Source organism: Zingiber officinale, chromosome 4A, assembly GCF_018446385.1.
Source record: "Zingiber officinale cultivar Zhangliang chromosome 4A, Zo_v1.1, whole genome shotgun sequence".
Lineage (NCBI taxonomy): Eukaryota > Viridiplantae > Streptophyta > Magnoliopsida > Zingiberales > Zingiberaceae > Zingiber > Zingiber officinale.
Window position 1 is genome coordinate 162,263,295 of NC_055992.1, and position 26,812 is coordinate 162,290,106.

General features: G+C 38.5%; 1 protein-coding gene and 1 pseudogene across 2 annotated transcripts; both read right to left on the reverse strand.

The window, feature by feature from the left end:
- Positions 1-17,363: 17,363 nt before the first annotated feature.
- On the reverse strand, positions 17,364-19,737 carry LOC121973014 (annotated as a pseudogene).
- Positions 19,636-24,422, reverse strand: LOC121972113 (probable magnesium transporter NIPA6). 2 transcript variants are annotated; one of them, XM_042523754.1, is made up of 9 exons: positions 24,056-24,422; positions 23,894-23,950; positions 23,732-23,822; positions 23,481-23,641; positions 23,223-23,350; positions 23,013-23,150; positions 20,826-20,918; positions 20,622-20,736; positions 19,636-20,126 (listed from the first exon to the last, which is right to left on the reverse strand). In XM_042523754.1, the coding sequence occupies exons 1-9, from the start codon at positions 24,210-24,212 to the stop codon at positions 19,996-19,998; spliced, it is 1,071 nt and encodes a 356-aa protein (XP_042379688.1). In that variant the 5' UTR covers positions 24,213-24,422; the 3' UTR covers positions 19,636-19,995. The 2 variants fall into 2 exon arrangements, with proteins under 2 accessions (XP_042379688.1, XP_042379689.1); XM_042523755.1 differs by lacking the exons at positions 19,636-20,126; positions 20,622-20,736; positions 20,826-20,918 and adding an exon at positions 21,733-21,762.
- Between the last annotated feature and the right edge of the window lie 2,390 nt (positions 24,423-26,812).

Sequence of the window (26,812 nt, forward strand, 5' to 3'; positions counted from 1 at the left end):
GTACAGAACTTATCGTGCGCCTCATTCCGTAGTCGTTGGATCGGATCATCTTGCACGAATCGCGAGGCAGATGGGTCGAGTTGATATGACGCGGCATGATCACCTTGTCCAAGAATTAATGAATGCTTAATCAATAACACACAATGGAATGTCGGTTGACTTTTCTTAGGACGGTATATCAACTAAACGTTGATAAATAAATTTAATATTTAATTTAATAAGAATTTATTTATGTTCATTTATATATATTAGATTAAATAAATAAATAAATAAATTTAAATAATTCTTTAAGTTAAATAAATAAATTTGAACACATATGTGTTTAGTACGTTAACGTTCATGAATAATATTCATGAATAATATTCACGAATCATATTCATTAATAAAATTCTTTTTAATATGTTAAATAAATAATAAAATAAAATAAATAAATAAATTTAAATTATCAAACTCAATAACTAATCAAATAACTAAAAGTTTCAAATAATCAAACAAGCTTCAATTGAGAGTTTGATAACATCTAAATGAACCAAACTTAAATTGAGAGTTTGATAGCATCTAAACGAATCAAGCTCAAGCTAAGTTTCAAACAAGTTCAAGCTCATAAAAAATAAACCAAGTCAAGCTTAAACACTCATTTCAAAAGCTTGATTTATTTTAAGGTCCGCTCGACTCGACTTGATTACCTTGTCAAATAAGATTGAACACCCCAAAACTCAACTCGACTTGTTTACCGCCCTAACCTTTCTTAATCTTAGTCAACTTCTCTAATTTCCAATTTCCTCAACAGAATCAACACAATTGTAAAGGAAAGTGCCAAAGAGTAGGCAAGAGTTGGTATTTGGTAAGGTGGAGTTTAATTAAGATCATTATCTAACATGATACTTTAATGTGAGGTTTTGATCAAAAGACACATTTAATGATATAATTGATCTCACATTAGCCATGAATCATTAATATAATGAGAGATATCAAAACCATGAAGAGGCAAATTATGCTTCCTAATAACCCTATGATGTGTAGAACACTTTTGGCCAAAAAGGCACAAGCTCTTACTCTCACAAATGACTCCAGATTAGTATAATTATTAAAATCGCTTGGTAGACACCTGGTCCCAACTGACATTCCTTTGTAGATAACCAACTTTTGATCTTTTGAATGGGTACAAATTGAAGGTCATAATCAGCTAAGAACCCTAAGATTTTACTCTTTCAAGTGAAACCTAAAAAATGCCAAACAAGATGATTCATAATCATAACAGTCCATAGCGTTTGAACATCGTTTGCATGAACAATTAAGAAGGGCAGAAAGTGGCTGAGGTGGATGTCCTAATCATCACAACAACTGGTCTAATAGGAATCAACCTTACCAGTGGTCCACCTTATTTTTGCGTGTGTGAGACAGAAAAGTTAGTGGAAGATCCTTTTCCAGCAGGCCATGCCAACATGCATGAAAGAAAATAAATAAAATAATAATAATAATAATAATAATAATATATCAAATGGAACAGTATGTATGAACAAAAGGTTAAGTTTATTGGTTAGAGATGAATAATATTTCAGGGTTTTTCAAACATTTTGGAATCAGTGAAAGACATGATAAACTCATTACATGGCTGAAAAACTATTAGTAGGTCTGTGAGAGAAAGAATAAGCATCATCTATGTTGAACTGTCAAAAAGCTATAGAACAGCCATTACTAGTGTTGCACAATAAAACCAGCAATCTAGCAAATTGTTTTTAATCGAGTCTGTCCTAATTTAAATATCCACCCGTCGATGAACTGGAAGGACTGTAGAGCGTCATTCTAACCCCACTGAATTTAACGTCGGAATGCTATGCTAGGGCAGCTAACAACGTCATTCTAACCTCCTTTGTGAGCCTTATGTCCGTTCGTCTTCCTCATTGACGTCTCCTCATAAGTCATGCAAGCCTCCTAGTTCGTTGATCGGTGGCTTGATCATCCACGGTGTTTAAGGGACCAGTCGTTTGCAAGGCATGTGAGAGTTGGAGTAAAATAGAGGAAAGTTCAGGAGTCCAAGGACTCTTGTGCGCATACCTGTGCCCACGGAAGCAGACAATCTTTTAAAGAGTCGTTCAAGGCCACGTTCTCTTCAATGTGCACCCATGTTTATAGGGAAGTGGCCACATTGCCCCACGATCTTCGATGTTCTTGCTAGCGAGGGGTACGAGGGAACCACATGGCTCCATGTTTCCCACATTTCTAACAAGACATGTCGGTAGTGGGGTGGAAATGGGAGTAAAGAGGTTGTTTGCTCGCGAGGGACCCTGAGTCAAGCTAGCCGCTAGTGAGAGATCTCTGGCCGAGTTGGAGGTCGAGGTCGGCTCGTGCAACCAAACTAATGAGTTGGGGTGTAGGGCTGGGTTAAGGAGTCGACGGTGTAAGACTGAGCTGAGAGGTCAGGAGATTGAGTTGAGGAGTCAATGGTATAGGGCCAAGCTGAGGAGTGTGCAGCTTGCTCGAACCAAGTTCTTTGGATCTCGTTGAGGTCGAATTGTGTTTCTCTTGGATCTAATTGACTTGTCTTGACTTTGACCGTCATCTCAACACGACTCTTGACTTCACAAGACATGTGGAGGCTACATATTTCCGCCACATCAGTCTATAAAAACAATGTAATAAAATTTCTTTAATAGTCAAGTAGCTTACAGAATTAGGAAAGAATATTGAGAAGCAAGCACATGCAGACAGACTGAGGAAGGATTTTTTATACATATCTTAACTGAAGGAAATAATCAACTGTCCTTTTGGCTACTGCTCAGTTTTTAAGAGAGGATTAGCTCAGAAATTATGAGGGGTAAAATCTTTTAGGTGATTGAACATGAAATTGAATTTCTAAAATAAATTTATTGAAGATCATCTATAAAAACTGAGGTTTACTGATGCCACATATTAACTTTAAGCCGAAAAGTATCAGTTTATGCAACTATCAGATAGCCCAAATAGTCAAGAACATGTAAGCGTAGTATTCCATAAGCACATACGTGAAAGAACCAAATGATCTTCAAAGAAAAGTCAATTCTTCGACAAAATGTAAAACCCAAGAACTGGAAACAACAAGAACCACTACCATAAATTTGTGAACTCACAAGCATACGATCAAATTTTGCATTAACCTATAAAAACAAATAATGAAGGGCTTCACGGAGTTGTACTAAACCCTTCTTAGTGAGTTCAATCCATTATATTTGTTGGTGCAACGGGGCCGATAAGAGGAGGGTGAATTGCCTGAAAAAATAAAAGTATACCCTCCTCGTACTTTCAACTCAAAAATACAACAATAATAATAAAATAAAAAGTAAAAGCAGAGAAAAGAATACTCAATATTTTACTTGACTACAATCTAGGGGGTTGTTAATTCAAGACAATAAAAAAAGTACTACAAATCTCCATCACTGTAGGCGGAGAAACCTTTTTTACACTAAGAGAGCTCACAAGTTACTAAAAATTTGTTACAGAGTTGATTGATTAATTTTCTAACTCCAAGGGTCTTTATATAGCTCTTGAAAATTCTATCTTGGGTCTTTAAGGCACCTCCAAGAGGGTTGAGGGCGCCTCCAAGGAGTTTGACCGGATAAAACTCTATCTACTTCGAAAATGGCAAGTATACTGGATATGAGGCGCCTCCAAAGCCCTTAAAGGTGCCTCGGACTGGTCTAAGGCGCCTTCAAGGTGATGAAGGCACTTCCAACCCTGCAGGCAGCACAGGCGCCTTCAGCACTTCGTTGAAGGCGCCTCCAGCTAGCTTTCCAGCTCCTTTTGACTTTATTTTAGCTTCCGATGCTCCGATAGCTTAGGTGATTACGGCCAACAGAAATAGGACTTACCCAAATCCAATTCTCGGCCTTCTCCTTGAGCAGGCTTCCAACCCAGCTTCTCGTCCTTCGAACGCCGCACACGTTCTTCTCGTCCATCGGAGTACTCTTCCGCAACTCTCTCGTCCTTCGGACGCACCGAACCCGTCGACTCCCTTCTCGTCCTTCTCGCTAACTGCGTCTTCCGCTCGACTTCCTACGCTCCTAAGTTCCTGCACACTTAGACACAGAGATCAAATAACAAGCAGGACCTAACCTAACTTGATTGATCACATCAAAACAACCACGAGATCCAACAATCTCCTCCTTTTTAATGTGCATCAATACAAGTTTAAGTTAGGGAAACAAACAAACAAATAGTAATTTTAAAAAATTACTAAACTACCAATTTAAGGAAAAAGGTTGTAATAATAGAATTTGCAACACAGGAAAAAAATTTAAAATTCATAATTCCCCTAACTCCCCCTAAACTTGTACCTATATCTCCCCCTTTGATCACAACAAAAAGAGTAGGATAATAAATATCAAGTAAAAGTTTTAAGTTTGAAAATTTTCAAATTAAAGGTTAAAATCATTTTCCAAAAAGAGTTCTAAGTTAAAAATAATTTTTTAAAAAAAATTTTGCAAACATCTTCAAAAAAAAAAAATTCTAACTTGGCGCTTTTAAAAAGTGTTTTAAAAAGTTTCTAAGTAAATATTTAAAATTTAACTCATTTTCAAATAAAATTTCTAGGTCAAAATAATCTTTAAGAATTTGCTGAGTCACAAAAATTTCTAATTTCAGAGAACAATTTTTATCTTTTGGAAATTTTTTTTTTGAGGATTTTTATAAGTAAAAAAAATTACTAAAAAATATTTTTCTAAGTATGAAAATATTTTTGACAAATTTTAAATTTTTTTTAAAGAATTATTTAATCTTAAAATTAATGTTTTACTAGAAAGTTAATTAAACATTTCATTTCAATATTTTGACTTCTAGGTCGTGGTGAGGCACTAAACCTTCTTGGTTATTAGAACAACAACAACTTCCTTAGACAAAGTCTCAAAAGAAATTAACTGTTTAACTTTTCTTCTGAAAGCCTTAACTTAAAGAATTTTAATGTAGTAAAGATTTTGGAACCCAGTAGAGGTTCCTTGCTATAGGGTTAGCTAAATATCTGGGCGGTACATAAATCTCAGGAATCTTTCTAAGTTGTCCCTGATGTTTTCTTATATATTAATTTAGCTTTCCATAAATTTTAAGTTTCGATTTTTGAAAAACATTTATTTTTGAACATGCAACAGTTTTCAAATTTTCAATTTGTATTTTCAAACTGCCATTTTCTGATTTTAAGTTGTTAAATAACTCTAATGGGCATGATTTTTCTAATTTCAATTTCAATTCAGCATTATCTTTTCCTAATTTTGCTAGATCTTTCGTAAGCACTTTGATAAATTGAAAAGACTGAGTAGGGGTGAGAACACGTACCTTATTTACCTCACTTGGTGATGCTCCCCCTTCATCGTTGCTTTCCTCTTCTGATTCTCCTCCTTGATCTATGCTCATCTCTAAGTCCGAGTCATCTTCAAAGAGATGGTTGGCCATTAGTGCTACTCTTGAAAAGGCTTCAACTTTTGACTCAGAGGATGAAGATTCATCCCATGTAGCCTTCAGACTCTTGCACTTCGAGGACGTCAGTTTTTGAGACTTCTCCTGGTCCCTTTTCTTTAGTTTTGGGCAGTCATTCTTGATGTGCCCTTCCTCGTTGCAGTTGTAGCATCAGACCATCCTTCTATTGCGTTGATGCTTTTTCGACTGCGATCTAAATTTATTAGTTTTGATAAATTTATTTAACTTTCTTACCAAAAGAGTCACTTCAGTTTCGTCGATCGATGCGTCCAAGTCAGGATCGTCCTTTTCGACTTGTAGGCAATGTTGATGTCTGATTTCTCTATTTGTTTCGGCTCTGCAATTCGAGACTCGTCAAGTTCGAAAGTAGAGAATAAACTTTCTAAAGTACTTACCTCAAAGTCCTTAAAGATGTAGTAAGCATCTACTAAGGACGCCCACTCTGAAGTTCTTGGGAAGGCGTTGAGCGCATACCGGATGAAATCTCGGTTCGTTACCGATTCTCCGAGATTGGTCAGTTGAGTTATCAACTCCTTTATTCTTGCTTGGAGTTGTGCTACCTTCTCGTCGTTGTTCATCCGAAGATTTGTCAACTAGGTCCGGAGGATGTCGCGCCTTGCTAACTTGACTTCCGAGGTGCCTTCGTGGAGCTCTAGGAATTTTTCACAGAAGTCTTTAGTGGAGTCGTAGCTTCCGATTCTACTTACCTCCTGGAGCGGCAAGACGCTAAGCAGGTGGAATTCCACCTTTCCGTTGGCCATGAAATCGACTCGCTCCTTCTTCATCCAGTTGTATCTTTCTTTATCTTTAGGTGTTGCAAAACCATATTTCATAATAAGAAAAATATCAAACTCAATTTTGAAGAATACCTCCATTTTTCACTTTCATGTAACGAAGTCTCCGTCGAACTTCGGGGGATGAATGCTTGCACCGACCATCATCTTAATCTTTTGTGCTTCAGTCGACGGTTAGTCCTTCTGAGGCGATTTGGCTCTGATATCACTTGTTGGTGTAGCGGAGCCGACAAGAGAAGGGTGAATTGCTTGAAAAAAAATAAAAGTATACCCTCCTTGTGCTTTCAACTCAAAAATACAACAATAATAATAAAATAAAAAGTAAAGCAGAGAAAAAAAAACTCGATATTTTACTTGGTTACAACCCAAGGGTTGTTAATCTAAAGCAAGAAAAAGAGTACTACGAATCTCCTTCACTGTAGGCGGAGAAGCCTTTTTTACACTAAGAGAGCTCACAAGTTGCTAGGAATTTGTTACAGAGTTGATTGATTAATTTCCAAACTCTAGGGGCCTTCATATACCTCCTGAAAAATTCTATCTCGGGTCTTCAAGGCGCCTCCAAGAGGATTGAGAGCGCCTCTAAGGAGTTTGACCGGATAAAACTCTATCTGCTTCGAAAACGGCTAATATACTAGGTCTGAGGCGCCTCCAAAGCCCTTGAAGGCACCTCGGACTAGTCTGAGGCGCCTTCAAGGTGATGGAGGCGCCTCCAACCCTACAAGCAGCACAGGCGCCTTCAGCACTTCGTTAAAGGCGCCTCCAGCTAACTTTCCAACTCCATTTGACTTCATTTTAGCTTCCGATGCTCCAATAACTTGGGTGATTGCAGCCAACCGGAATAGGACTTACCCAAGTCCAATTCCCGACTTCTCCTCGAGCAAGCTTCCGACTCGATTTCTCGTCGCTCGAACGCCACGCACGTTCTTTTCGTCCACCGGAATACTCTTCTACAGCTCTCGTTCTTCGCCCGTCGACTTCCTTCCCGTCCCGTCCTTCTCGCTAGCTGCGTCTTCCGCTCGGCTTCCTGAGCTCCTAAGCTCCTGCACACTTAGACACAGGGATCAAATAACAAGCATGACCTAACCCAATTTGATTGATCACATCAAAATAACCACTGGGTCTAACAATATTCTCTTCAGTGTCATGACTAAATATTCATTGAGAATGAAAGACTTTTATCAAGTCTACTAAGGACGCCCACTCTTCAATGTCCTTAAAGATGTAGTAAGCATCTACTAAGGACGCCCACTCTGAAGTTCTTGGGAAGGCGTTGAGCGCATACCGGATGAAATCTCGATTCGTTACCGATTCTCCGAGATTGGTCAGTTGAGTTATCAACTCCTTTATTCTTGCTTGGAGCTGTGCTACCTTCTCGTCGTTGTTCATCCGGAGAATTGTTAACTAGGTCCGGAGAATGTCGCGTCTTGCTAACTTGGCTTCAGAGGTGCCTTCGTGGAGTTCTAGAAATTTTTCCCAGAGGTCTTTAGTGAAGTCGTAGCTTCCTATTCGACTTACCTCCTAGGACGGCAAGACACTAAGCAGGTAGAATTCCATCTTTCCGTTAGCCACGAAATCGACTTGCTCCTTCATCATCCAGTTGCAATCTTCTTTATTTTTTTTCATAATAAGAAGAATATCAAACTCTGTTATGAAGAATACCTCCATTTTTCACTTCCATGTAGCGAAGTCTCCGTCGAACTTTGGGAGATGAATGCTTGCACCGGTCATCGTCTTAATCTTTTGTGCTTCAGTCGATGGTCAGTCCTTCTAAGGTGTCTGGCTCTGATATCACATGTTGGTATAGCGGGGTCGACAAGAGGGGGTGAATTGCTTGAAAAAATAAAAGTATACCCTCCTCGTGCTTTCAACTCAAAAATACAACAACAATAATAAAATAAAAAATAAAGCAGAGAAAAAAAGACTCGGTATTTTAGTTGGTTACAATCTAAGGGGTTGTTAATCTAAGGCAAGAAAAAGAGCATTACAAATTTCCTTCACTGTAGGCGAAGAAGCCTTTTTTACACTAATAGAACTCACAAGTTGCTAGGAATTTGTTACAGAATTGATTGATTAATTTCCAAGCTCCATGGGCCTTTATATAGCTCCTGGAAATTCTATCTTGGGTTTTCAAGGCGCCTCCAAGAGGGTTGAGGGCATCTCCAAGGAGTTTTACCGGATAGAACTCTATTTGCTTCGAAAACGGCTAGTATACTAGGTCTGAGGCGCCTCTAAAGCCCTTGAAGGCGGCTCGGACAGGTCTGAGGCACCTTCAAGGTGATGGAGGCGCCTCCAATCCTACAAGCAGCACAGGCGCCTTCAGCACATCGTTGAAGGCGCCTCTAACTAGTTTTCCAGCTCTTTTTGACTTCATTTTAGATTCTGATGCTCCGATAGCTTGGGTGATTGCGGCCAACTGGAATAGGACTCACCCGAACTCAATTCCCGACCTTCTCCTCGAGCAGGCTTCAATCCCGACTTTTCGTCGCTCGAACGCCGCGCACATTCTTCTTATCCGCCGGAGTACTCTTCTGCAGCTCTCTTGTTCTCCAGACGCACCGAGTCCGTCGACTCCCTTCTCGTCCCGTCCTTCTCGCTAGCTGCGTCTTCCGCTCAACTTCCTAATCTCCTAAGCTCCTGCACACTTAGATACAGGGATCAAATAACAAGCAGGACCTAACCCAACTTGATTGATTACATCAAAATAACCACTGGGTCTAACAATATTCTCTTCAGTGTCATTACTAAATATCCATTGAGAATGAAAGACTATTATCTTATCTATTATTTTTTTTTCAAAAAAGGAAATTTCATATATGAAAAGGGAACCATAATATGAGAGGGCCAAACTTAACCTCATACTAGGACTCTACATGAATATTCAAACTAAAACAACTCTTCTCCATACTTACATTCCAAGAACACAAAACAAAAAACTTACAACCTCTTTAACAAATAACTCCAACATACCAAAGAAAATTCAGCCACTTTCTTGAAGACTTATATCCCAAAATAAACAATGAACTCTCAAGAATAGAAATCCAAGCTCTACAAACAAAGCACCTCATGATCTCAAAACAGACTACTCCATTCCAAACCTTGCACACAACAACATCTGCTAAACTTAATTTCACCATTCTCTCCATCACCAAATTTCACAAAATAACAGCATAAAAGGAGCTCCAAAAGAAACATACAAGAGAAAAACAAACCATTCCAATACTTTGCACACAACCTCAACACTCAAAAGAATTCCATCTCTTTCCACGGATCAACCATAGCACCAAAGCCAACAATCACTAGAAATATCACATCCAATCACCAATAATCCATAACAAATACCCATAACAGCCACTAGAACTATCATAAACTTCAAAAAGAGAATATATGAATCTGCCCATGCATTACTCAACATATCTTCACAATTAACACAAAAAACAAGGCATCCAACGAAAACGAACCAGTAATGAAACCGAGAACATACACAAGAGAACCATTATTCACAAGCATCCACAAAACTGACCTGTTTTCATATACACCAAATCATACAGTGCCAAACCCAGCCACAAGAATTATCAACAGCCTCATGAGCATGACTTCAATAGAAAAATTTCCCAGCACAAGAAGCACCCTTACCAAAATTACCTCCAACCCTCAAAGCACCAAAAATTTTCATCCACCTCATGAATGCTTGCACCATTATTCAGGCCACAAATTAAAGCACTACTACACCACCAAATTCACAAAGCACCAGATATTCACAACACAAATCATAAAAAACAACTAACGACCACCAAGCTAAAGAAAATAATAACTTCTCCAAACCACACAAAAACAATGAATTCAACCCAGCAAATCCGAGTCACTGCCAGTCTGCCACTCAGCTAATTTAACATAACAAAAAACAGTTTGTACCAGAAAATCCACTTTAATATCAAAACATTTAAATCACAACACAATAAATACCAATAACACCAATATAATCACCTCAGCACCTTTTGTAATCAAATCTGCATAAATATCACCAGGAAACAGATACTCCATAAGAAACCCAGCAGCACCAAATTCAGATGCACCGTACGAAAATGTGCCACAGAAACCGAAGTTCCACCAGAAAATTCACACAGATTTTTGTTTACATATCAATAAAACCAAGAAATTCTTGATCTTAAACAAACCTATTCTCCCATACTCTTCCACAACAGTCAATAAATCACAAAGAAATCATCAACCTCATGGTTTTAACAGCAGCCCCAGATCAGACTCCATGAAATCAAAGAGAGCCTTAACAATTAAATTTTCCCCAGAACACCAAAAAGGAAAATAGTATGAATAGTTAGCTTCTTTAAGAATTAAACATCTCCATCATTGAGGACTTAACCAATCTTCTCCACATTAGCTTCCAAAAATTCCGCAAACAGAACCTTATCCAAGCTCCAAAGAGCTACTTGAAAATCTAAAATAAGGCAGACCCATTCTATCAACCTTACAAATCCCAAATAGCTTCCTATCCATATCATGACCAAGCAACAATCTATCCTCAGAAAAATCAAATGCCCGATTTGCCAAATAATGTATAGCAGAATTAGCTTCTCTAAATATGTGAGAGCAAAATACTTGATGCCTTAAAATTAAATCTCTGATTTTTAGTACCAAGTTATGAAATTCCCAACAAATAAAAGAAGACTGAAGAATCTTCAAAGCTTCCAAAGAATCCGATTCAACCCAAATAGGAAAAAAAAATTATCATCTACACACAATTCCAAACCTTTTAAGCATAGCAACCAATTCAGCTTTTACATTGGATCCCACCCAAATTACTCCATGCGTGGCCATAATCATTTGCCCATCATGACTACGAACAATAACACCAAAAGAAGAGATGCCCGGATTTCCTCTTGAGCAACCATCCATATTGACTTTAAAACTTTCCCAATACCAAACTCCTCCAATGCACCACCGAAAATGTCCTCACAATAGCAAACCTCAAAGGCAACCCCAAATTACAAGCAACCATAGAAAAACCTTTCCAATGCTTGCTTTTAATGAATCTAGCAACCACTCCAAAGCATACATACTGCATAATACTTCGAATAATCTTTTGAACATCCATTTTAATCCCCTTATGTTTAGCATCATTCCGAGAAACCCATATAAACCAAAGAATTAAGAAAGGCATAACCTCTCTTACGTGTCCACCATATGACCATACTACTCCCACCCTCCATCTCTGGAAATCCAGAAAACTGTTTAGAAAACAGATTTGCAGAATAAGCCCAAACATACTTAGCAGTGTTGCCACTAAAAAAAAGATGATCCCATAATTCTGCCACCTCACAACACTGACATTTAGATGCTAAACACACTCCATGCTTTTGCAAAACTGAATCAACAGGTAATCCCCTCAGCAGGAATCTCCAAACAAATATAGATATCTTAGAAATCAGCAACTTACTCCAAACAGCAACCCCCATCACCATCGACTGCCAAACACTCCTAACACAATTCCACGAGACTTCATCGAGAACTTTCCATCCGAAGATAACTTCCAAATCATATCAGTATCTCCACCTCTCATGGCAACATCAGCCACCTCTTCTGCCACAGAAAATGGCAAAACAACCCTCACCTTATTCAAATTCCAGTCCTGCTCCTCTATAAAATCAGAAACTAAAGCATCCGGATTACCTGCCAAAACACAAGGTTTAAACAAAAGCCCTCTATCCAGCCACTCATCATACCAAAATCTTACCCGACCTCCACCCACAGTCCAACCAATTTGATTTTCTACAATGGAACGAATTTTTATCATTCTTCTCCAACAAGGTGAAGCATTCCCTTTTAGAGAGACAATCACAGGAGAAATTGCACCACAATATAATTTAGTAAGAAAATTCACCCAAGGGGTGTTTTGTTCACGAAACCTATACCACAATTTCAAGGATATTGCCGTTGCCCAGCATTAACTGTGATTTACTCCCTCTGGAATCTTGTGGGGCCGGGGTCAGGGGGCCGCTAGGGTGGCGGTTCCACCTTTTGCCAAGGATATTGCCGTTGCCACCTCCGATAATCTTCTCACACCCAACCCTCCCTCCAATGTCAGTCTGCATATACCAGCCTGAGAAATCCAATGAGCTTTCCCTTTAGAATCCGAAGATCCCAGAAAAAATTTGCAAATATCATTTCCAATTGGTGCGGGATAGAAATGGGAGGTAAAAGAACCTATAGCAGATAGATAGGTAGCGAACACAATACACTCTAAATCAAAAGCAAGCGCCCTCCATGGGATAGCCTTGATATATTCCATCCAAGCAATTTCTTCCTAACCTTTTCTAATAAAGGCTGAAAATGAATTGACTTTCAATTGCCAAGAAAAAAATTGGAACTCCCAAATATATACTAGGTCCAGAACCTTCCATAAAACCTGTCACACCAGAAATTTGATTTTTCCTAGCAATGGAAATGCCCTTGGAAGGGAAAAAAGAACTTTTCGAGACATTTATCAATTATCCTGAACATGACATATATGAATCCAAAAAATCCATAACCCTTTTAACGCAATTCATCGATCCATTCATAAGAATCATCACATCATCTGCATAGGCTAGTGGGACACTTTATAATCACAACCCGAGGTAAAAAAACATTTGGGGAAACTTGTTAAACAATTTATCCAAGCCTCTTGACAAAAATTCAGCCGCAATTATACATAATAATAATGGAGAAATAGGATCCCCTTGCCTAAGACCTCTTTTAGAGTGAAAGAAACCCAATAAATGACCATTGATCCGAACAGAAAACCAACAATCAACAATACATCACCTCATAGTATCAATAACTGAATCAGAAAATCCATAAGCACTCATTATTTTGAATAAGAAATCTCATTGCCATTGCACACAGTCATAGGCTTTAGCCATATCGAGCTTTAAAATTAAGTTCCCCCCTCTAACATGGTAATTCAGCTTATGATAAAGTTCTTGAGCCAAAAGAATGTTATCTGAAATCAACCTACTCACAATAAATCCACTTTGCAAAGGAGATATAATTTTATCCAAAAATAGGCTCAACCTATTAGCTAGCAATTTTGATATAATCTTATTTGATGCATTGCACAAGCTTATAGGACTAAAGTCCTGCCACTGTTGCACGTTATCTTTTATAGGAATAAGGACTATAGTGGTAGCAGCCATTCCTTTTGGGAAAGATCCTCCTTGAAAGAAATCCAATACAACATTATATACATCCAATATGATAATCTCCCAACAAGCCACATAAAAGGCTACAGAAAACCCATCCGACCTTGTAGCACTATCCTCACCCACTTCCCAAACAACATGTTTCACTTCTTCCATAGTAGGTGGAGATAACAAGCCTAAGTTCTCCTCTGATATGATTACACTTGGAATATGCTCTAAATCTGCAGAAAACAGATTGTCCTCCTCCCCTGACAACAGCCTCTCAAAAAATTCAGCACCCGAAGCTTGAATTAACTCAAGTTTCTCTAAACACACTCCATTCTCCCATATTCTGGAAATTCGGGCAGCCAACCTCCTTTTCTGCACTAAATTATGAAAGAACTTAGTGTTTCTATCTCCTTCAGCTATCCACCTGATAACAGCTTTTTGTTTCCCGAAAATCTCCTCCATATTTAAAGTTTTGAGCAAATGTGCCTGATCCTTGGTTTATTTTCAACTGTAGGGTCTAAATTAAACATCTTTTCAGCTTCAGAAAATTGTTCTTCAGCCTACTTAACCTTATCATGAATATTTCCAAAGACATCAGAATTCCACCATTTCAAGTATCCTTTCAGATGCTTAAGTTTAAACTGAAGTTTTTGCTAGATCCAAAGCAAGCATCCAATTTCATCGAACAGTCAAGAGGAAATTTGAATGCTTTATCCACATAATTTGGAATCTAAAAGAAGCCACCCAAGGAGAAAAACTAGGAAACGATATCAAAAGAGGGCAGTGATAAGATATTGCCCTGCTCAAATGCTCCACCTGAACACCAAAATCCTTGGCACTCCATGAAGGGGACAAAGGAATCCTATCCAATCTTTTCCAAACCTTATTATTAGTTCATGTAAAAGAATCCCCCACAAAACCAGCATCCAATAATCCTGCCAGCATTAAAAAATTACTGAATTCCCTCACAACCCTCGGTTTTGATAAAATTCGTGCAGAATGCTCATTTGGTCCAGAAATCACATTGAAATCACCCCCTACCAACCAAAATTCATCCAGAGATGGCTTGACTCCCAATAGTCTTTCCCATAACACCTTCCTTTCCACACTGTTACATTTTGCACACACCACAGTAACATACACACTAATAGGAAAAATCTGAGAACGAATTTTAAGATGAAGAAATTGATCATGATCCACAACCACTGAACAACCAATATTATAATCATATAAAAAACAATCTTTCCCGAGCAATTTGACACAAGATAATTAAGTCCCAATCTTCTAGTAATGAAATTTTCATCAAGTGCAATAAAAGGCTCAAGAATTCCCAAAAAATTCAAATGATGAAACCTTTTCAAATAATGTACTCTTCTGCAAGATGCTTCATTTCCTATTCCCCTAATATTCCATATAATTCCCAACATTAAGAAAAGGAAGAAAAGAAAACCTTTTGAACCTTTGCTTTGCTTCTAGTAATATGTTGGCTTGCACCCATAAGGACATTGCTAGAAGAAACATTTTGATGAATAGCTTCATTAACAACCTTACTTGGCTCCAATGCTAAGGAAGAACTCCTTTGCAATTGGCCAGTATCAACATAGTCTGGATCATCCTCATCCACAACATATTTAGACATATCAACCCCCTGCAATTCCTTTTGGCTAGCTGAGGAAGAAAAGGCCCTCCCTTGTTTTGAAAGGTTTGGAACTTGATTAAGTTGGCAAGATACCAAACGATCCAAACCTACCACTCTGTACTTTACTGGATCAACAACACTCATATTTGTTACATCAACCATCCTTGATACATTCTGATTTTCAGAAACCTCTACAACGCCAATCTGTGGTGCTGCATTTGAATCTGCCAACTTCTGATTTGCAACCCTCATTTCACCCCTAGGTAGCTTAGCACCAGTCCAAGAAGATGTAGAAGCCTCAACCACTGAATCTAAGAAGTAACTGTTGGGGTTGCAAGGTTGTAAACATTGTCCCATATTGAAAACACATGGGAAAGATCATGAGTTTATAAGAGAAAAGATATCTCCATTGGCATGAGGCCTTTTGGATAGAGCCCAAGAGCAAAACCACGAGGGCTTAGGCCCAAAGTGGACAATATCATACCATTGTGGAGATATCTAAATTCTTTTCGATCCTACAATTGGTATCAGAGCCCAGACTGCCAAAAGGTTTAACCGTGCACAAGAGCTATGGTCTGATTGAGCCATGTGAGTACAATATTGACCTCGAACAAAGAAAGTGGTGCCAAAAGGTTTAACCGCCGACTGTGCACAAGAGTTATGGTCTGATTAAGTCATGTGAGTACAATATTGACCTCGAACAAAGAAAGTGGGGGCTCCTATGTTCGGATCAAAAGGACCAGACACCAGGCAAGAAGTCCTAGTTGCGACTAGGCAATGAAGTCCTAGTAGGTCGAGTGGACCGAGGGGCAGGAAGACCTGGTGGGTAGAGGATCGGACGTGGGAAGCCTATGGTCCTTTGTTTGAGGGGAGATTGAGGTTGCAAGGTTGCAAACATAGTCCTATATTGAAAACACATGGGAAAGATCGTGGGTTTATAAGAGAAAAGATATCTCTATTGGCATGAGGCCTTTTGGGTAGAGCCCAAGAGCAAAATCACGAGGGCTTAGGCCCAAAGTGGACAATATCATACCATTGTGGAGATATCTAAATTCTTTTCGATCCTACAGTAACCAGCCTCTTCCCTTCGTGCCACATTAACATTTTTTCCATGTGTTTCCTTCAAAACAGAAGGCTACAGAATTTGTTGCCTATCAACAGAATTTGAAGCTTGAAAGACAGCCTGTTTACCATTCAATTCCCCAATTCCTCTTGCCATTTCCTCCACATGTCCTGAACATATACTTTCACTAGCTTTCTGCTTATAAATGTCTTGCTCACTATCATCTGAGCTAACAGAAATTCCATCCACAGCCTTTGTTGCCAGCCCTCCGTATCTCCTTGTTCATCCACACTTCCAAAGCAGATAAAGCTGGAAACCTGTTTTCCCTTACATTATCCTCTTTGAAACCCTCTTCCATTCCATTTACATTCACCTTTTTTTGCATCCAAACCTGATTTACCCCCTCTGTAGTGTTAACTACACCCGGAAGTATCTCCTTAGGAACATCAGTACTTTCTTTGCCTTTTTCATTCCTCCTTCCATATATGATCTCTCTTAGGTCCTCATTGTCAACGTTAGCATCCGTTCTAGCATATTTCCACATAGGCTTCGGTTTCTTCCCATTAGCATAGCAATCTTCAGCCGAATGCCCCAAATGCAAACAATCCACACAATATTTAGGAAACTTCTCAAATACCACTTTTGCAACCGCTTCTCCTCACCAATACCAATCCAAAAATCTTCTACCTTTGGCTTTAGCAAGTCAATTTCAACACACACCCAGGCAACAGATAATCTTGAGCAATCAGCCGTGGCTTCATCAATTTTTATGGGCTTCCTGATTATGCTAGTAGCAGAAAATAGACTTTCCTTGTTGAACATCTGTATTGGAAGATCAGGAAGTTGCACCCATACTGGTACCACAAATGATTCAACTGAATAAGAAAAATGCGGACTCCATTTGAAAGCCCTCAATGGTACACCTCCTATGAACCAAACACCTCGAGTCCAAACACAAGTCATGTCCTCACTCGATGTGAGATGCATAAACACATATCCAGATCTAAGAAAACGAACATTATAGAAGCTGGAAAGGCCAAGCTTTCGAAAAACTTGAACAACCATCGCATAAGAAGGGCGAGATCCAGAAAACTTCTCGATCAATGAAAACTCATACAGTTTAGCTAAGACGGAAACTTCATCTTCTGAATAGAAGATACCTGGTTTATCATTATAGATTGTTGCTGATTTGAAGTCCTCTCCAATGTCCTCGAAGCTTTTCTTGGAAGCAAGGGGAGAAAGGAGGTCTCAAACCCGCCGCATAGGAGATCTTCGGAGGGGCTGGATCAGTCTCTGCCCCGCCACAGTGGGCTTAGGAATAGCAGATGAGAGAGGGGGGAAGTGGGAGGGGTCATTGGCCAATGGCATAGCGCCGCCGGCGGCTATCGCCACCGAGAGAAAGGGCGCAGGTGCCCAAATCGCCAAGAAATCGCCCAAAAAGACAGAGGAGAGAGGAAACAGTGTTTTAGGGTAAGGGAGTGAAATAGATACATTAATCTCAATATTCATAAATAATTCTCATAGCATATGCTCTTATATTTACTTTTAACTGGATGATACAAATAAAGGTCGAGGAAAATAACTCTAAATCTTAAAAACCCAAGGCAGATTGAGGTGTAAACTTGTAATATCTTCGCTTGAGATCAATATTACAGTTAATGCTCTGTTATAAATCAGCAACTTTTGCTTGTTTGAAGAACCACAATATTCATCAAGGAAGCAGTTATAGAACAATTAACCCTAAACCTTCCTAAAGAGATGAAAGGTATTAACCTATCAAATTCTATTTAACAAGATTAAAAACATTTGATTAAAAAATAATATGAAATAGTAGAGAAAAGTGAGTAAATACAAAACTTGTATCATCGATATTACGGAAGCTGCATATTAGCGTACTATCATGATCTAGACTTTCATAGGAGATTCAGAGTTTATATATATATATATCAAAACATCAGACCATGCCTATAGCATGCCGTCGTTGCCGTGCACAAGAATAAGTTACTAAACTTGGATTGGATCATAGGATCCTCAAATTTACAACAAATGATTATGCAAAAAAGGTAAAAATTGATAGACTAGATGATATGATAAGAAAATATATGTAGAAATGGGATGAACATGTTCAAAGATGACCAATAAATTCTATAGTTAGAAGAGTTGAATGTAATAGAGTGAAAGGTATAAGGGCTACAGAGAACCAATAAAAACACTAGCCTATATATTAAACAATGATTTGATTAATTTGAATATTGATACTGCCTTTTCAATAGAGGGACAAGTTGGAATTGATACAGCTTGGTGATTTATGCCAAACAAAAATTTAGATTTTTTACATTATGAACTCTACTCATATCACAGCATAACTAACTATGACATAAAAACTCACTAGATATTAACTGATAAAAAGTACTTGTATTTCAGATGCAAGAATACTACAAATGATGAAAAGAATCTGCAGTTTCTTGTTAGTTTGATAGTGATACAATCTTCACCTATTTCACAGCACGTAACTTGACAGGAAACGATCTGATTAGAGATGGCGAGAGTATTCTAGCAATCATGCAATGGGAACGCAACCCAATAATTCAGTTGAAAAACAATAAATTTTTGAGTAAAGAGAACAATAGCAAAAGGGAACAGACGAGTCTAACCTTAACTTGGCACATCAATCGAATGGTTTCGGGGCATCCCCGTTGGCCCTGAGACTGCGGAGGAGGCAGATCGAGATCGAGAGGCACCGACTGGACCGAATTGGGCGCGTTGCGGGCGGTGACAGGGATGGCGACGAAGGCCTTGGTCTTGCTAATGGGGCGCGACTTCTCGAGCTGGACGTAGTCGCCGAACTTGAACTGGTTCTCGGGGTCGTGGGCCTGGTACTTCTTCGGATGACTTCCACCGCCACGGTCTTGTCGTTGGTGGCGCAGACCATGCGGCCCTGCAAGGTCTTCATGGCCCTAATGGTGAGGGCGGAGGGCCGAGGGCGGGGGCCGGATGCGTAGATGGAGAGGAGAGAGGTGGGATCTTGGGGAGGGAGCCATGGAGGAAGGGAGAGGGATGGCTGAGCTTGAGTTGGAGGAAAGTGGAGATGACTGAGGGAGATAACGATGAGAAAGTCCAAGAGAGACGCTTTGCTCGTCTCACTTTTTTTTTTTAATATAGTTTTTAGAAATAAACTTTTTATGATAAATATGTTATAATTTAATAATAAATGAAAACTACTATGATGCTTGAAGAGTTGAAGGTGAATTTAGTTAAAATTAAGCTAAACTCACTAAAAATATGAAACAATTATGATTCGAATGCTTACAAAAGTGTTGAGATATAAAATTTTAAATTAAAATTAAATGGAATAAAAAAACACGCAAAATGGATTGATCTTTGTGCCAAGTTCTAATGCCAACCCCATGCTCTTAATCAATATGCTTAATCATCCTCAATATTTTGAATCTCGAATACATTGCAAGAATCTTTGCGTTAAGAAATAACAAAGTTGCAAATGGAAACTAGTTAAGAAACTCCCTTAAGAAACGAAGTTGACGAATTTGAACTGTACAGGAAATTACACAAGAAGCCTTGTAATCACTCACCTCTCTTTCTTCTCATGTCCATGGTTAGCCCAAAGCTATGATAACCATAGATATCAATAACTAAATCGACAGCCAAAACCTAAACGGCTGCTTCAAATTGTATCCTAAAGAACATCAACACGGAGCGAGGAAGCATCATGAGGATGATTTCCCGAAATGAGAACGACTTGAGAACATCAACAATTCAAGGTAATACTCAAAAACTTCGAGGCAATCTCCAATATCCATCATGAGATTATAGTTTCTCAGAGGTTCGGCATAGTCTTGTTGCTTTGCTTGACTAAATGAAATAGTCTTGGCGCACCACGGCAACAAATTCTCCGGACAGCAGGTCGTCATTCTTGAGTTTTCCCAGTTCACCATTTCCTTGGACGTGCCAAAATATTTTGGGAGAAAGCGGAGTGTATAGATCTGCGAGGTTAGACATGAGATGTTCCATGATGAAGGCATGGGAAATTTTAAAGGAAAGATTGAGCGGATTAAACAAATAATAGAGATATAACTCAAAGCAAGTGAAAGATGTAACTAAAAAAAGTAATGTTTCATCATCACAATCCGAGTCCTTAAAATTCACTATTCCTTCTGTCATCGCAAATCTAGTACTCGGAATTCACTAATATCATTGAAAACTTAAGTGCCAAATGAAACCCAACACGTAAAGAAGAAAGCCCACGCTTAAAACACAATACATCATGAAATTCTAAGACTATTTTCCTTATCATGATTTTAACTAACTCAAAATGCTCTGGGAGATTTTGCACAGACGGGCATCATATAAAATGGTATTGACAGTATATCGGCAGAAATTATCAAATTTAAGCAGTAATTTCAATAGGCTTGAGCTAGAAACATGATTGACCTAATGAAAAAATAATAATAATACTATACAATCCGAAGTCAGTTTACCTGAGGAAGGAGGATCCGGATCTCTTGTAGAATGTAACACTGTGGTTCCAGAAATTACTGTAATGAGCCCACAAATCTCAGATGCGATATTGCTTGCACTCTGCCCAGACCAATCCTGGATTTGCAAAGAAGTCAGCAATAGGCAAACCTCAATAGAAAAACAAAACGATCATGAAAGATTACCAGCTCTCCTGTATTTAGTACCTTGAACATGATGGCACTTGCTAATATAGTGAGGATTGTGAACATGGCATAGTAGACTGGAGAAACAACAGCAGTGTTAAAAGTATCTAATGCCTGCACGGCCAAAAAAAAAAAGTAGAGAAACATCATAAAGTAGCTGAATTGAATAGGAAAAACAGAGTAATAGCTTAAGGAAGAAAATTATATTATTACGAAAATTTGTAAAATAGCTAAGATTTGAGAGATAAATACCTTATATGCAAATTGAAAATGCAATATACACTACTAATACATTAATGGAAACTAATTTATTTTCAGAACTCATACAACAAAGCCCAACAAAGACAATAAATTCCTATATTTTAAGTTGGAACATCAATTGAATTTCATGAATTTGAACCTTTTGGTACAAGTTCCAATGTCCATTCCCAACAAGAGAAGATGGCAAATTGTCCTTAGAACTCTCTCTAGTGGTTGACATCCATATCTGACTTGGAAGAGAGCAATTAATTTTTCAAGTTGGACATAATGTAGAAGCATTTTTGGAGGCTCATAAACTAAATTTAGTTAGAGCATTGGTCGCAAGGCTCCTTTTGTGTAGAACCCAAAGGGTACTTCTGGTGCTTGAGACTCCTGTCGATGTGGGTTAGGGAGTGTATTTCCTAATCATGATAGGACCTGGATATTAATTGCTCTCTTCCACTGATATTTTCTCAAGACTTCCAGTATTGTTATTCTTATATACATATATATCTGGAAGACTTCTTTCACTCAAATCATGTGCTAGAATACAATTGCACCAAACAAAAAAATATCGAGGAAAGTTTAAACTGTGTATTACTGAAAGATCTGTTTCAAGGGCAAACCTTGACCTGATTGTCATTCATGGCTGAACAATATAACCAAAGTTTTCTTTTTGAAATTAATAAGAGATTGATCAGTAACAGCTAAGATCACCCTGCAGATAGAACCTCCTTAAAACAGAGCAAATATAATCAACTGATAAATTTCTAACAAACTTAAAACTGTCAGAACCACCTTGAAACATCAAAAACTATCTGGAAGCAACAAAAGAGGAGGGAAATTAATTCAAACAAAACATGACTGAACTTGCTGAATGTCATCACCTCTAATGTTATCTAGAGATTATACAAATGCGTCAGTTTTAGCTTCAGATGATCAAGACCTAGATCTAACCAACAATTCATTATACTAGAGGTCTTCTTAAACAGCACTAGAGAATTATAGCTAAATGGGCTGAATGTATACCACTCAAATAGAATAGTTTGGAACCTGGTGCCACAAACAGAAATATTTTAGATATAAAACCAAATCATGTATTTGAATGATTAATAGACCTTCCACGAGAAAATATTGATTAAGCAAGTCACATGCAACTCAATTGCATTGCACAACAAGAAGAAGCTCTTGGATAATTTAAGCACAAAACACCTGATACAAGTTTGAGAATTTTCTTCTAGGTCTTCCAAATTATGGAGACAAATCACAGAATTTATTTCTATTTACTTAGATTGTCTATCTTTTGTCTAGGAAATATACCAAATACACAAGTTGCAGTCTTTTAGCATGAATATATAAGTTTTCAGTTCGAGTTGTTTGCAGCTTCTCTGAGGAATAATGATATTCAAACAAATGGGGTCTTCCATAAAACATATTTGTATAAGTTTAAAATGAAAGGCTATAATTTTTCTTATATAATAATCTAATCCTTAAGTCACCCCTGATTGCTATTTCTGATCATAAAAAAAAACTACCTTGATCTAGCAAAATATTCATGTAGCCCTGAGTTGGACCTCATGTTAGGAATAGAAAAGCCATTGTATATCAAGCTTAGAGTACAAAAAAGATGAAAATATTTTGATAAAATGGAAGAAGAAAATTATAAAATGCTAAAACGAAGAAAAGATAGAAACCAACCTTGATCATGTATGATCTTAATTTACTTCCTATATAGATACCACACTAAAAATAAGAAAAGATAGAAACCTACCTTGATCGTGTATGATCATAATTTACTTCCAACATAGATACATAGTGAAATGAAGAAAAGATAGAAACCTAACTTGTTCATGTATGATCATAATTTACTTTGTACACAGATACCATACATCTTGTAGTGCATAGAACATGCATATTAAAAGAACAAACAGAGTGAGATCAAGCCGTAGCGAGTCTTCAGTTACCAACCTTGTTCAGGTAATTCAATTGAATTACAATGCAGGAGATTGCCAGCATAGCAAATACCCATGTCTGGAAGTAACCAGCTTGGTTGATGCCATCTAACGTGAGCTTGATTGCTATTCCTATGGCCTTAATACTCATCACCTGCACAGCTAATGAATTAAATAAAGCAAGGAAAAGAAACAAATAGCAGTACAATCATCATAGAATCATTACCGTCAGAGATCCAATGGCAGAGCAAATACCCAAGTAAACCAGTATGTTTGTTTGCCCGACTCGTGGAGCACAATGCAACATGAGCACCAGGGATACTGCAACTGCAGATGCTGTATACAATAGAAAGGCTGGGAAAACAAGGAATATATCATGGATCAGATACGCATTTACATGAAAATCTAGCAGGTAGATTGAATCGCAAAGGCATCTAAATTATATATACAATATATCAATCACATAATAATCATTACAGAATACCAGGCTGGGTTGCCAAATCCCAAATTTGCTCAACAGAACTCGGCGTCTTTTCCTCTGGGGCATGGAGCACGATGACTGTCGAACCCACAATGCAGAGCACGCAACCCAAGACACCCATCCTCTGCAATCTCTCTTTCAAAATGAAATGGGCCAAAACGGCACTGCATCCACCATTTCTCAGCATGAAAAATATTTCTTACCATTAATTAAAATATGTGCCCCCTCGATCTACAAAATTTGGCAACTCTTACCTCACAATGATGCTCAACGCACCCAGTGGTGTAACAAGGACAGCTGGGGCAAAGATGTATGCAACAAAATTCGCAATTTCACCTATTATCACTGAAAAAAAAAATCCAGTAGACAAATTAAAATAAGAAAGGTGAGAGTAATTGAAGGAAAAGGGTGCTTACTGGTGACCATCCCGATCCACCATAGAGGTTCCAGCAAATATCCATACCCGCCTCCGCCTTAAACAACCAAAAAAAAAAAGCAGACTCCATTATTCGATTGCCTCTGGGAAAGGCTAGGGCAAAGGAAGGAGAGGAAGAGGGGGAGAATGGCAGATCGCATACCAGCACGGGAGCCGTATGCGCCGGCGCGCTTGAGGCCCTTTTTCTTGATGATGAAGCTGGCGCCGATGAAAGCGCTGGAGGCGACGGCGAGTATGAAGCCCTTAAGGTTGTCTGCGAAGATCTGCGAGGACCCCGCCGCAGGCGGCGCTTCGTCCATTGCTCCGGCAGCTTCGCCCGGTTGCTCATCCACCGCAGGCCAGCAAAAGCCCAAGATCTCCGCGCATCAACGCAGAGCGTTGATCGAGAGGAGACGAAGAGGCGAGAAACAAATTGGGGAAGAACAATACACGAGAAAGAAGAAGAAAAATTCGACCTTTTCCTCTGCCAAATCCTGAATGAGGCGAGACGCGGCACGCGGAAGCGAATCCGGATCAAGGGCAAGAAAAATATATATAGGAAAAATAAATAGCGGTCCATAAAAGAAATTAAAAACAAACAATTAAAATATTAGAATTTGGGCTTTGATTTGATCGATTTTATGAAATAAATTTGTGTTTACTCTTGCTTTCAGGATAGATAAATATTAGTTAATATCATTAAATATTTTTAATAAACATTTTTATTTATTTTATAACTGTAGTTGAAGATTAAAATAAATATTTTAATAAATAAAAAATATAAATTTAATAAAATATTATAATTATTCTTTTATTTATTATTAAATTTAAATATATTAAAAATGTATGTGTACCATTAGTATTTGCCTTACCCTATATATGTGTACCATTAATGCCATTTCAATTTTAAATATTTTTATGTTTAATGTATTTTATTAAAATTATTTTTTACCAAATTTATTTCTTCAATTCTATTTAAGCAGGTAAACAAGTATATGTTTATGCGATATCCCTTGAGTCAAAGTTGATCAGATTAATTAAATTTGAGTTGACTCAAACTTAAGTTTTGATGTTTGATAATATATGTGTTGGTGCAATATCCTTAGGTCAAGGTTGACCTGGTTGACTAAGTTTGAGTTGGCTCAAGCTTGAGTCTCTATATTTGAATTTCAATGTTTGACAATACAGATAATACGTGGAGATTACAGGTGTAATCATCCGATTGGGGAGATTGCTGGAGCAATTCTCCTCTGGTTAGGGTTTGACCAGTCTGAGTTTAAAGAAGAGTCAAGTAGGTTAAGATTGACCGGATACTTGACTGAGAAGTCCTAGTGAGTGAAGCTAAGCAGAAAGAAAAATCCTGGTGAGTGAAGCCAGGTAAAAGACCTAGTGAGTGAAGCTAGGCAGTTGGAAAATCCTAGTGAGTAAAGCTAGGTGAAAGTCCTAATGAGTGAAGCCAGGCAGGTGAAAATCCCAGTGAGTGAAGCCGGGCAGTGGAAAAATCCTGGTGAGTGAAGTCAGGTGAAAATTCTAATGGTTGAAGCTAGGTGAAAGTCCTGGTGAGTGAAGTCAAGCAGATGAAAAATCCTAGTGAGTGAAGCTAGGCAAATTGAAAGACCTGGTGAGTGAAGCCAGGCATGTGGAAATCTAGGTGGGTCAAGGTTGACCGGACACCTGGTGTTTGAAAGTCCAAGTAGGTCAAATGATTGACCGGACACTTGGCATGAGATGGTAAGTCCAAGTGGGTCAAGGTTAACTGGACACTTGGCGCGAGGAGAAAATGTCTAGATGAGTCAAAAGTTGACCGAACTCTTAGCGGTCGTAAGTCCAATAGGGAGTTGGTATGGAACTAAGAAGTTCAGATGTAGTAAACTTCCGAAGGTCATAACTTTTGACTCGGATATCGAAATAAGGTGATCTCGGATGCGAAACGAAGCTAATTTCAAGCTCTACACAGTTTTCTGGGTTTCAATCGATTGACCAATCGATTGGTTGACGTGATTTCACACAGAAAACGTCTGGATCGATTGGGTAATCGATCAAAATTTCCCCAATCGATTGGGGAGAGTTTCTGAGCGAACAGTAAGCTTCTGAATCGATCAGTTGATCGATTGAAACCTCCAATCGATCAGCCGATTGATTGGAGCGCTGGAAATCGCTCGAGAAGCCTTGAATCGATCGGGTAATCGATTCAGGGCGATTCCAGAGAGCACAGAGGCGCTCTGGATCGATCGGCCGATCGATCCAATGCCTCCCCAATCGATTGGGAGCAATCCAATCGATTGAGATTTGACTGTTGATGCAGATAAAGCCGTTGGCGAGCGTGTCTTCGGCACTTCTTCGATCTCTTCTCCACAGCGATTCCACAGCTTCTCCACAGAGCTCTCACCGCCAGATCTTGAATGTTCTTGGAGGCATTTCCAAGTCAAGAGGCGGATCTACAGCAAGAAGAAGAAGCTAAGGTTAGGGTTTTTATTGCATATCTTGTAAGATATTTATTGTATTTGTCTTCCCTTGCTTTCTTCTTGTATTGAGAGTGTTGTAAGGCTTCTCCGCCTTCGGTAGTTACCGTAAAGGAGTGATTTCATAGTGAAGGGTGTGTGAGTGTGTGGATCCTTGGATTAGTCACCTCTTCTTGAGGTGGATACCAAGTAAATCCCTTGTGTTAGTATTGTAGTTGTTGTTTCTTGTATTTTCCGCTGCACATCATCGAAGAAACAAAGCAACGAAGAGCACAAGATCGCGAAGAGCTATTCACCCCCCCTCTAGCTACATTTCGGTCCCAACAATATGAAAATTGAAGATGCAATCGTCGGTTTGGAGAGATTATTAGAGTAATTCCCCTTTGGTCAAGATTTGACCGGTTTCATATGAAGAAGAGTAAAGTAGGTCAAGGTTGACCGAATACTTGACTAGAAAG

Coding starts and splice junctions, on each gene's coding strand:
- LOC121972113 (XM_042523754.1), bottom strand. CDS start 24,212: ATGGACGAAGCGCCGCCTGCGGCGGGGTCCTCGCAGATCTTCGCAGAC. Junction 23,642..23,731: donor GCGTTGAGCATCATTGTGAG/GTAAGAGTTGCC, acceptor TGGTGGATGCAG/TGCCGTTTTGGCCCATTTCA. Junction 23,151..23,222: donor CTGCCATTGGATCTCTGACG/GTAATGATTCTA, acceptor TTAGCTGTGCAG/GTGATGAGTATTAAGGCCAT.